At 41.1% G+C, this 12,401-nt stretch overlaps 1 protein-coding gene across 1 annotated transcript; it reads left to right on the top strand.

The window, feature by feature from the left end:
* Positions 1 to 84: 84 nt before the first annotated feature.
* Positions 85 to 10,441, top strand: CMPK1 (cytidine/uridine monophosphate kinase 1; the record flags this gene model as incomplete). The annotated part of the gene is made up of 6 exons (XM_079535534.1): positions 85 to 177; positions 7,584 to 7,730; positions 8,545 to 8,697; positions 9,684 to 9,760; positions 9,857 to 9,953; positions 10,400 to 10,441. The coding sequence occupies exons 1-6, from the start codon at positions 103 to 105 to the stop codon at positions 10,439 to 10,441; spliced, it is 591 nt and encodes a 196-aa protein (XP_079391660.1). The 5' UTR covers positions 85 to 102.
* Between the last annotated feature and the right edge of the window lie 1,960 nt (positions 10,442 to 12,401).

Raw genomic sequence — 12,401 nt, 5'->3', positions numbered from 1 at the left:
ACCTCAGCGGCTGTCGGCGGTTCTGCTTCAGTCCCATCACCGGTCCCGGCCTCGGTGCCCACCGCTGTCCTGCTGCTGCTCAGTCGTCGCCTCCTGCTCCTCATGAAGCCCGTCGTTGTCTTCGTCCTCGGCGGGCCCGGGGCGGGTAAAGGGACGCAGTGCGCTCGCATCGTAGAGGTGAGGGCGACGGAGCGGGCGCCGCGCTGGTGGGAGGGGGAAGGGGGGGGCAGCGGGACTACGTATCCCAGCATGCCCCAGGGCAGGGCTACGGGGTGCTCTGCGGGCGTTGCTGCGGGGCACTCTGGGGGTTGTAGGCTGCCGCGGGGTCCGGCCCCAGCCGCCCTCAGAAGCGAGGGGAAGGTGGCTGCATGTGGCGGCCGGGGCTGAGCCGAAAGGCCGCGGCGATGGGTGGCGGTGGGTGACAGTGGGTGACAGTGCTGCGGCTCGCAGGGCTTGAGGGCTGCACCCCGTGCAGCTGGCAGCGCGACGTGGCAGGGAGGTGGCTCTTGTGCTGCTGCCAGCGCTGCACCTTCTGAACGAAGGCTGCTCAGTGCCGTGGTAGAGGTCAAAACGTGTTCTATAAGGTTATTGCTGTTCTCGCTCTTCAGCTGATGCTATAGGGTGAGGTTTCCTGCTGTATTTTACCCATTTTCTGTTTTCCAAATACGTTTTGACAGCCCTGTGAGGTAGAGCAAATGCAAAGACAGGAAGGTGCGTATTGTATTTGGGCACACAAAAAAACCAGCAGTAATTGCACAGTAATCCACATTATCAGTAGATAATTACAGGAGTGTTTAATGCCTGGATGCTTCCAAACGTGTCTGTGTTGGATTTGTATGTTTTTGTTTTTGTTTTTCCCCCTGGGCAGCTGTACATTCTCATTGAGATCTGCAAAGGTTTGAGGTTTGTCCATACCCACGCTGAAAGAAATGACAGAGCTGCAGCAGTGCCCATGTTTCTAAATCTATTAATGAAAGGAAGAAAGCAACCAAGGCACAAAGCCCCAGTGCCTGATACAGGCATGTGTGTCCTAGTTCTAGTGCTGCAGGTTCCTTCTGCTGTTACATCCCTATTCTCTGCATGGAGGAACTCAGTTACGTGAATTTGATCCATATGATCAAATGATGGCATGAAAAATGCCATTACGCAGAGTTCTGAAGGGTTTTAACCTCAAATTATAGACTGTTATTCAAACCAGCTTATTCCTTCCATTAAGTGGTGGGATGAAAGGTTCACAGCATTTGTAAAGCTTTTTTGGTAAGGTCAAATTCTGTCCCTGGTACATAGCAAACAAATGAGCTTAAACTGCAGGGAATTTTTGTAGGCTGTCATTAAAGGCTTCTGCCAAACCATGAGCGGAGCCTCAGGGCTGAAATGCCTCATGTGGCTGTTGCCATGTGTTTAGGAGTATAAATGCCTTTGGCTTTATAGGTTAATATAATTTGGTAAGGACCGTGTTGATAGGAATGAGTCATTTCTACTCAAACTGGAGCTGCAGCTAAAAATGGAAACAAAATTCACTTTGCTTGTACTGTGTTTATTTTCTTTTTGAGGCTAGCAAGAGAAGTCCAAAAGCTAATAAACGCAGACTTCCTCTAAACCTGCACATCCTATTCACTGCATGAGAAGAAGCTCCTGACATCCTGTGCAGGAGTCGCTGGCTTTGCTTTTTGGGAGAGAGAGTCTGAGGAGGCCTGGGCTGGGGCGAACCTGGTGGAAAATCTTAAAAAGAGCTCGAGCACGGACATGTCGATGAAATGCAGTTGAGGTGCTGTTGAGCAATAGATTTTCAAAGCGCACACCTTTGGCCTGGTCTTCACAATCTCCATGAGAGCCCTGATGCAGGCAGTTGAACAGCCTTCATGCAATTAGTGCTGCTTTCAAATTGAAAGCGTAGTTTTGTTTGGATTTTAGACCCTGTTGGCAGCTTGCCACAGAGCTATAGCTGAGTCATAATAAACCTCATTCATCCTTGTTGTATAAATGGACTGATTAATATTAGTTTACATTAGGAATGAATCTGATCCCGTATCTTGCTCTAAATCTGTGCTCAATAAAAAGTCATTATGCGCTATAAATACTTCTCAGTTGCTGTACATTCTGGAGATCTGGGACAGAGCACATCACATGCAGGAGGCTCGCCTTGCTGAGCTGAAATCTTGTTTGATTTTAGCTTCAAGTGGTCTTACTGAAAAACAACAGCAGCAGTGGAGTAGAAGTCAGATTGGAATCAAAATCGATAAGGTTGGAAAAGACTACTTAGATTGTCTAGTCCAATCATCATCCCATCACCATCATGCCCACTAAACCTAGAACAATTTCTGATTGTGATTGTTTTAGTGACTGTTCTACGTTGCCTGAAAATGAAATGGCATCAGTCACAGTGCTTGAGAAATACAGAATTCACCCACAAACCTAAATCTCAGCTTGTGGAGCCCCTCCTAGGGATGTGTTCCTGTCATATTTGGACCAAAGTGGAGAAGTGATGTGAGGGAAGAATTTGCAGTAACATGTGGGAATGAGTATTGACACAGTGTACAAAAGGGAGCAACAGGTAAGTGATGAGGTTTTATTATCTTTGCAGTTAAGGTTTAAAGAGGCAGCTGAACCTGCCTGCTTTCTGCTGATAGGGACAGAAGGCATATATATTCTGTGTGTGCACAGTGTTGTCACAGAAATGTAAATGCAGTAGAAATGCTGCTCTAGACCAATTCTTCCTATTTATGAAGAGATTAAGCAGAATTCCCTCAAGAATTCCCTCTTGTTCTCTCCCAGTTCTGCAGAACTCCTGCCACCTCCCACAGTTAAGGGAGCTTCTGATGTCACCTGAGATTGGTGCATAGCTTGTTGGGTGAGGCACAGTATCTGAGAAGGTAGTTCAGATGGCATCTGAATGCAGGTGCTTGAGATAAATGCCATGAAATGCATGAAGGTCATATCTTTTGTGATGGTGAGATCACTGTGTGCGTGCAAGACAAAATGAATGTGTTTTATTGCTGATTTCTGAACTTTGCCTCACAAAAACATTTATGGTACAGTCAAGGAAAAAATACCTTATTCCTCAAATCTGAAAAAAATGTTGAGTTCAAGTTTAAATCTTTACAAACTTTACCTGAAGCACAAAGCTCTCTTTGGGGGGGGGGGAGGGAAGCATAGTAACTAAGTATTTAGTCTTCATTCTATGCAAGATTTCAACTGATAGGATTCTTTTTTTTTTTTTTTTTTCTGTTTTTTTTTTTCTGGGTTTTTTGTTTTTTGTTTTTTTTCTGTTTGTTGTTGGGTGGTTTGGTTTCTTTTGTTTTTGTTTCAAAGTGACTGTGGAGGTTTGGGGTATGCACAACATCTTCCTCTGAGCACACAAAAAGTAATCAGTCTCCACCACAGGCCTGTGCTGGATGTTTGTATTGAATTCCAAAATGAATCCCACCAAGTGGGATGCTGAGCTTTCTCCTTCTGTGAGCGTGACTGTTGGTATCCAAGCGGAGAAAGGTGTGAAGTTGTTTTGGGATATATGATAAAGAGGTTCTCTAGGGAGAAGAGAACTTTGGAAAGAACTCATTGTTTCAGGAACACTCCTCTGGAAGCAGCAGTAGGTTTAGCTTTTGTTGTCATGTGTTAATTGTCTTCCGGAGGTCTGTTGAGAGACAGCATTAACTTTCTTGAAATAAAAACGTTTTGTAAGTTATTTACTTAAAACTCAGTTTCTCAAATCTCTTCCAAGAGTGCCAAGTCTTGGTAGCCCAGTTAGCTGTGAAGTTCTCATCATTGTTTGCTGGAATGTGAGTTCTTCTTCCTGGACTTTGGAGCTGTTTTGATTGTTTAAATCTGTTTTTCTCCTCTAAAGATTTATTCCCTATATGCTTCCATTTCACAGAATGCAGGCTTCCTCTCTGGGCACTGAATTTTGGGCTTACTCAACCTTCTCATTGAGCTCAACATTCCTGCAGCACTGGGGTGTTCTGTTTGCCCACTCTTTCCGGAGGCTCTGTCAGTGGGATCTCCTTTGTGTGTTTTGTTTTGTTAATGTGGTGTGGGTTTGTGTTTTTTGGTGTTGTTTTATTTTGCCTTGTGTTTTGTTTTTCCCCAGAGGCAGAAGCACATCTCTAACTAGGAAAATAGCTTTTGGCTGGAACCAAGCGGACAGGAGGGCTGCTATTGCAATGATTTATGCCCTAAGGTTCTCTTTCCACATGTTGATGGTGCAGACAAAACATTTTAGGTTAAAAAAAAAAAAAAAAGTATGAGGACTGTGTCCTTTCCAAGGTTCTATTTTTATTTTAACTAGTTCTCCAGGAGCACACCTGAGAAAATACAGCAAACTGTGGTCCTTTAGTAAGATTGCTTAAGGTACGGCAAGCTGGAACTGAGGCAATAAAAGTTTGTATTTTGTTTGTTTAGCCCTTTGACTTTCATTTTTCGGATTAACAGTGATAAGCCAAGATAGGATTCAAGGTCAGAGCGGTGATTCATTTTGCTTTTTCTTAGCTTCTGCTCACTCAGGGAGGTTTCGTACTCTCTGGATACTGCTGTGTTGGGAAGAAACTCTTGTGCCCTGTGCGGGCTGGCAGTGGGAGGAGTCGCAGCAGCTGATCTGTGCTGCTGATCCTGTGCTACTGCATGGAGGAAGTTGCTAGAGTGAACTCTGCCCTATTCAGGAGTGGCACAGATATGACTCATCTGTTCTCATCTGTAGTTGATATTAATCTATTTATTGTATTTACAGTAAGTAAAACTTGTTCTGTCTATGGACTGTCAGCCAGGATTTGCGACTTCTCCATGTTTGCCCTGCTGAGTGGGGACTGCCTTTTCCAGGTCTTTGCATAAAGAACGAGCAAACTGTGGTTGCCTCTGTTTTATAGAGCACTGCTAAATGGTGTTCTAAGGAAAATCTCTCAGCTGGCATTGTTGGAGATTTGGACTTGCCTTTCTACTCCGCTGTGACCTTTGAAAGCGGAGGAGGAAGGTGTCTGCACTGGTGCTGAAGACAGATGAAATTTTTGCCTTTTGTTGACAGTTAATTTTTGTAAGAGACTGGATTATGGTTCCCTAAACATAAAAATATTTTTGAAAACAATGAAAAAAGCTTGTTTAGTAGCTGCATACTGATTTAGTGTTTTGTCATAGTAGAACATGCCTGCCAGCTGGCGAAGTGGAAAACTTATCTATGAGATACATCTTAGAATATTTTCTTTTCTGTTCTCTAGTCTGAAAATCTGTTCAGATTTTGGGTGCTTGACATCCAACTATATTGAATTTTTTGGTTTAAGCTAGTTTCTGACTTAAGTTGTCCTTTCAGTCCTCTGCTAACATCGTGAATCTAACATGTATGCATTCTTGAAGAACTGAAGAAACTGCTTTTTTATTATTTGGAAGCTACAACCATCCCTTTCTGATTGCGAGGAGAAGACTTAGGCAGTGGTTGCTGTAATCCCCAGGATGGAGCTTGTTGCAAGATGTACTTGGCTCTTCTGGAAGTCGTGCTGGCACAGTGCAGGCTTGTAAGACGTGAGTGCCTTGCCCCAGCTGTTGTGCAGGAACATTGCAATCTCTTTTGCAAGCTCTTGGGGAGGCTGAGATTTAGTCCAGCTCAGGACGCGTGCTGAGGGTTTGTCTTGCCTGAGATGAAAGAAGACATTGTGTCCTGGAAACGTGGCTTCATTCAGACTGGCGAGGGCAGCATGAGCACTGCATCTCTGAAGCCTGCTGTGTGTGGAGCAGCAGTTCAGCCCCTATCTATGCTGGTGGTGTTTAAGCTGACATGTTGTTTTTGGCTCCAGCGCTCCATGCAGTTAACAAATAGATGTTTTGCCACTGAAGGAGAAGTTTGTTTATCTTACTGCCTGGTTAATACGTTCTGAAGGTTACTCTGGAAGACAATTTACTATTATCCAAAACAACTCCATTTATACAACAGCACTCTGAAGCACTTCTATCTTTTACTTTCCCGTTCAGCCCTTAAGAAATAATCCAGCTTGCTGTTGCAAATGACAGAAAATTCCAAAAATTGCCTGACTCCACTTCCTTTTTCTGCATGAGAAGGGACATGCCAAAGAGAATCGAATGGGTTGGTAATCCTCTGAAACAGAAGGGATTATGTTTTCCTCCTGTTTTCTTCTGCATAGGAATTTAATGTCAAAAATACCATCGTTCTATAACTGTACAGAGAAGTCCGTGTTAATTTAGGGCTCGGCAGAGTAAGGTTTCCTGCTTAAGAGAAAAGATTTACTCTGGTTTACAGTGTCTGCAGTCCATAGTTAATATGCAGATTTGTAGTTAAATAAGCATATCCAAATGCAATGCACATGAAAGCAGGAGTACAGTAAGCTTACAGAGGATGTCGGCGGAGGTTTTTCTTCACAGTTACTTAAAGCAAAATCTTGTTTCCTTTTCTTTCCAGATGTGTAGCATTTTGGAGATTTAGGTAATTATATCCCTTCTTAAATTATGACTATGCAGAGCAAACTTTCCACGCTTTTGTGGGTGAAATTGGAAAGCAACAGAAATGTTTCTAAAGCCACTTAGTGGGTTGTGTAATATTTCTGTTGTACTTAGTCCAGTCACCAAGTTTGTAAATCCCAAGTTCACTGCCCTAACATGCATTTAGTCACATTGATTATCCTGTTCAGGCACCGTTCTTGAAATTTGCTTTGGAAGCTGCTGCAGCCAAGCTGATAACCCTGAAGTAATTTGCTGCTGTTTTTGTTTTGTGTGAAAACTGTAGGACAAGTATTTATAGGTGTATTCTGTTTGTGGTGTGTGGCTAGCTTAGCTGTTTTATTGCCAGTTTAGTTTAAGTATTCATCAAGGAGATGTCTTTATGCCTGTTTTTATGTAGTATACTTGCCCAAGGAGTGTGCTTGGTTAGTTTTCTGGTGGTATTAAACGAGCTGAGCAAAGGGTTGTTTTGTGCTCTGAATTTTCCATTATAACAGCACATCTGTGTTTTTTACAACAGCACATTTGTAGCTTTGCACTAGTTGTCTATATATGATTGTACATGCCTGAGAAATTCAATTATAACGACTTTCACCAGCATTTGGCATTAGCAAAGCTTTCAACTTTTCTTTGAGGTGAAAGAAGAGGGTCGTGGGTGTTTGATGTTTTCCTGCATGCTGATCCCAAATCAATAAACTTGGACCTGATCTCTGCTGTTTGCAGTCCATGGTGTTAAAATGTGTTAGAGGTTATTGGTCAATAAATCAGGTCATGATTTAACAAGTGAAGAAGCTAAGCAGTAAAATTATGCAGGAGGGGGTGTAGCTCAGAGAGAATCTGGAGTTTGTTAAAGGTCTCGTTGTACAATGCTGCATTTCTAGAAACACCCTGGGGCTTTGAGACCATCATACTCCCAAATGTGACAGTGCTGCCTTTGGAAACAGGACACGAATGTCTGTGTTTTGCCCAGGAATCTCTCACTGTGCTTTCTGTGCATCCTGAAGGGTGGAATACATCTGTCACTAGCAAGCTGCTATTTCCTGTACTTTTCTGTCGTAATACAAAGGTAAATGTGGCTGATACTGTCGACTGATGTAAGTTTGCACATATTCAAGGCTGTCTGCGCCTGTTTCTTTTGCACTTTTCAGAAGTACGGCTACACGCACCTTTCTGCTGGCGACCTCCTTCGAGACGAACGGAAAAGGCCAGGCTCACAATATGGAGAACTCATTGAGAACTACATTAAGGAGGGGGAAATCGTACCAGTTGAAATAACAATCAGCTTGTTGAAGAGGGTAAGGAAAGGGCCGTTCCCTTGCTGGTTCACTCCTGCGGACTAAGTGACAAAGCAGTGGCAGTATTTTGAAAGAACTGTTTTATCAGAACAGTCAAGCTAAGGAGAGGAGAAGAGCACCTGCTAATGTTCTGTGGAAGGAAAAGTTCCAATCTTTATCCTTATTAGATGTCTGGAAAAATAATCAGAATGTCTCTTTTGAGATGGAAGAGGCTTCTTTTGCTCATTCAGCTGAACTTCTTTGGAGTTCTTTTCATTTGTATTAACTCTAGACCAGGCGCAGTTTAGCATCTTGTACTGCTATGTGCTGTTACATGATATTGTAGAGTATAAACTTTTAAAGTTGAGCTTTAAAAGATTTTAAGCATAATGAAATAGTGCAGTCAGTTTGAAAGGAGCTCCGTTGCTGCATCAGTGAAGTAATTAGAATGGGTTGAAGATGAAACAAAAAAAATACATTGTAAACCTGCAAGTTCTTTACAGAGAGAGTGGTGAGGTGCTGGATGGAACAGGCTGCCGAGAGAGGCTGTGGATGTCCCGTCCCTAGAGGTGTTCAAGGCCAGGTTGGATGGGGCCCTGGGCAGCCTGGTCTAGTATTAAATGTGGAGGTTGGTGCCCCTGCCTGTTGTGGGGGGTTGGAGATTCATTATCCTCGAAGTCCCTTCCAGCCCTGGCCATTCTATGATACTGTGATTCTGTGCAATAGTTCTACAATAAATGTTTCTTAATTTAAATATATGAATACTTTGGAGGTGATGAAGGAACTGATAAATAGTTGCCTGTGCAGGAGGTCTTGATTGGAATTCTTTTGTCAGGCTATGGATCAAACAATGGCTGCAAATTCCCAGAAGAACAAGTTCTTGATTGATGGCTTTCCCAGAAACGAAGATAATCTTCAAGGCTGGAATAAGACTATGGATGGAAAGGCGGATGTTTCTTTTGTTCTCTTCTTTGATTGCGACAATGAGGTAATGAAGTGTGCTAGGCTGTAACTTCCTTTCTTGCTGTATTGTGAGAATCACTCAAGAAGAACAATAAAACTGTTGAGTAGTGAATCTTACAGTATTAGTAGCCTGGTGTAGGAGTAGAAATAAAATGTGGTCAGTGAGTTTTGGGGATTTTTGGCAGCCTGTTTTTGCAGATGAAAAACTGCAGGCTTTTGAAATAGCAAGTGGATAATTACACTTGGTATGATCTTGTACAAATAAATTACAATGAGGAAACAACTCAAATAATTGCGTTCTTAAGGAGAGTTTATAAAATCTTTAAATATATTAAACAATTATTCATGGTCATATATTAAACATATATTTATGGTCAGAAGACACTACTGTGTTTACTCTTAAGGATTTCAGAGTACTTAGTCAGAAATCAGTGTAATAGCAATGTTTTGGGGGTTGGACTCGATGATCTCTGGAGGTCCCTTCCAACCCCTACAATTCTGTGATTCTGTTTGCTTTAATTCTGAGGTGGTGACAGCATACATCTTAATTTTCATAGTTGTGAGCTGTGGTGTAGGTACCCAATGATCAACATTTTACTCAGCAAGTCATTAGATTTTAAGGACTTTTTGACAGTGATACAATTGGTCCTTTAAGAAATGCCCTGCTATGCTGTCTTTAAAATATGGTGGTGCCCTTGAGGGATAAAAACTGATACAAAAAATCCAAACATCTTAATCTTTCCTCTTTTTTTGGCCCAGTTTTCTCATAAATAGATTATTGTTGAACTTAATTGCACACCACAGAACTTGATGCTTCTTTTGTTTTCACTATTTAACTCTGAGTGAATTCTGAGTTACGTTCATCGAATCTGGGCGGTATTTTGAGCGTCAGGCCTATTTAGATGTTTTTCAAAGGTGTGCTATTAATTCAGGATTTTTTGTCTGTTCCTGCTTTTCAGATAGCATGTTATGTTCTTGGTTGTGATCATCCTGTTGATGCTTATTTTGTAGATATGCATTGGTCGCTGTCTTGAAAGAGGCAAGAGCAGTGGCAGGAGTGACGATAATCGGGAGAGTCTGGAAAAGAGGTACTGTGTCCCAAGCATTTCAGCTCTCTTTTCTTTTAATTCTATTATGTAATGCTTTCTTTTTTTTTTTTTTTTTTTTCCTTTGCTTTCTCCTAGAATTCATACATATCTGCAGTCTACGAGGCCTATAATAGACTTATATGAGAGAATGGGAAAGGTTAGAAGAGTAGATGCCTCTAAATCGGTTGATGAAGTAAGTATATAAGCCAACACATATGGAAGTGACAGTAGCAGGGTATGTATTGATGGTGTTTTTCTTAGATGTGTGTATGGCTGGTGAAGTCAGTTTGTTACTGGTGGAGGTTGTAGAACTTTCAATTTGGCTCTTGAAGAACCGATTGAGATGGGAATAACTAAGAAATTGATTTCTGCTTGAACATGAGCTGGACTAAACAGACTTTTGGTGTTTCTGTGTAACAGTTTGTTGTTCTTGGCTTTTTTTCCACTTTTGTGAACGTTGAAATACTTAATATTAAGTCCCCATTTCCTAGAACTGATTCAAATTTTTCTACTAAATAATTAGTAGAAATTCTTGGAAAATCATTTTTAATTGCTATCAATTACTGCATTCCGGATTAATTTCAAGTGACTGTTTACCTAACGCTTCATAAAACTAATAGTCTTCTCTTTCTTTTTTAGGTCTTTGAAAAAGTTGTACAAATATTTGACAAAGAAGGCTAATTTCCAGCTTGGAGGATCGTTTAAATTTGTGCTTGAATCTTGTTTGAATAGCTGCTACTGCAGTCCACACTTTGTAATTGTTTTACATTGGGTTGGGTTTTTTTTGGTGTTTTTTTCTTTTCACATATCAAATCACAATTGGAAAAGCAGTTAATTAAAAATGGATCTTTTTTTTTTTAATAGGAAATCTTTTCTTGTGGCTATAATTATGAGTTTTGTGGTTCTCCATTAGTATAAGTTCAGTTGCTCACACAGTTCTGTGCCTACCACAGGCAGCCCTTCTTGTTCCTTATTGCCACACACCTATTCATCTTAATGATCAATTAAGCAGCAGCATTAAGCAATGCCCTTGTTTGTCTTTTGGATGCTTGGACCAAATTGAGGATACTGGGTATTGGTTTTTTTTGGTTGGGTTTTTTTTTTTTCAGAGTGTAATTTTTGTCACCAAGTTCTCTGTTATCCCCAGACATGGATTCTGTAGGTAAAACTGCAGTTAGTATGAGAATCTGCTTTTGTAGTTCCCACAAGGCTACTTAATATGCAGTTCAGCAATAGAATACAGAGTACTTAAAGGAAAATGGTGCTGTCTTATGATTCTGGGTGTAAACTGTCTTGTAAATTCTTGACTACCTGGATTGACATGGCCCTGGGCTGTGCCTTGTCTTCATTTCCAAAATGCTGAGGGTATCAGTTTTTAAGTCAGGTCAGTATTTCCATTCTCATTTATTTTGAATGATAGTTTTGTTCTTAATTAGAGCACGGCCTTCACAAGGTGCGAAACTATTAAATAGTGTACAAAAAAAAAAGCAAATTCTTCTAACAGTTCTGTCTTTTGTAATAAGTAGAAGGGATTTTCTGTATTATAATTATTGCAATACTGTGTAACCGAATGCTTTAAGGTTTATTACCTGGGGAAATATTTTTATGGTTAAACTTGTGAATTTGTTTCCCTAAAATTGTATGATTTTAATAACTGTTTGTTTGAGAAGATTATAAATATTGCACTTTTGTTATGATGTGGCCAGCAAAAAGGAAGATATCTTGCAGAAGGAAGCTCTGTTCCCTTAAACAGATTTGATCCTGCTTTATCCCATTCTCTTGAATTAGTGCAGTCAGATGCCATTATACTTGGGAGAAGCAGATAGCTAGCTGAAACAAACAGTGTTTTAAATATTTGTACAGGTGTGTAATCCTGCCTTTTGCTTAGAGTAACCCCCTGTCCCCACCTCCCATCAGACTAATATGCACAGGTCTGTGGGGGCCCAACCACGCATTCCTTGCACACCCTGAGCTTTCTCTGAAGAAAGCCCCAGAAGAGTTGAGGATGGGTGTTTTAACTAATTTTAGTGATACAATTTGTCTTGCTACATTAACTGACACTGTAATTGGTGTGTGATATGCTAATGGTACTGCCAGTTACAGCTTGGAAATATTGGGGTTCAGCTTTTCTTCATTGATTACTCTCTATTTAAAGAAAGCTTTAAATTTAGCCTAGCTTCTAATGAGAATCAGATGCGTTGGTCCTCATGCTGTGATCTGTTCTGCGCTGGCAGATTTGTACGTGCATGAGTTCTCATTTTGCTGAGGTTCTTGAGGCTGTTGGACTGAGTAAGAGATAAGTACAGAAACAAAGGGTAAACTACAGTATCTTTTCTGGTTCAGTGGTAGTTTTAGCAGAGTACTGAGCACAAATACCTGTTTACTACTGCAGAGTATATGGACCATGACGACTGCTGTGAGTGTGGGAGGCTAATGCTTTTGCTGTACGGATTTTCCCTTAAATAAATAAATCATGGAATGTAAATCTTATTCTGTATGTATGCTGACATAGGATAGGATCCAGTCAAACTGTTTTAATGTGAAGGCTAAGATCAGGATTTTTTTTCAAGAAGACTTCGAGCAGGATTCCTTAATCTACTTAGAGATTTAATAACTTTTCTTTCTAAGTTACTGGCTCTTG

The sequence above is a fragment of the Tetrao urogallus genome (assembly GCF_951394365.1).
Source record: "Tetrao urogallus genome assembly, chromosome: 5".
NCBI lineage: Eukaryota > Metazoa > Chordata > Aves > Galliformes > Phasianidae > Tetrao > Tetrao urogallus.
The sequence above is the reverse complement of the archived record's forward strand: the minus strand, read 5'-3'. Positions and strand labels throughout refer to the sequence as shown.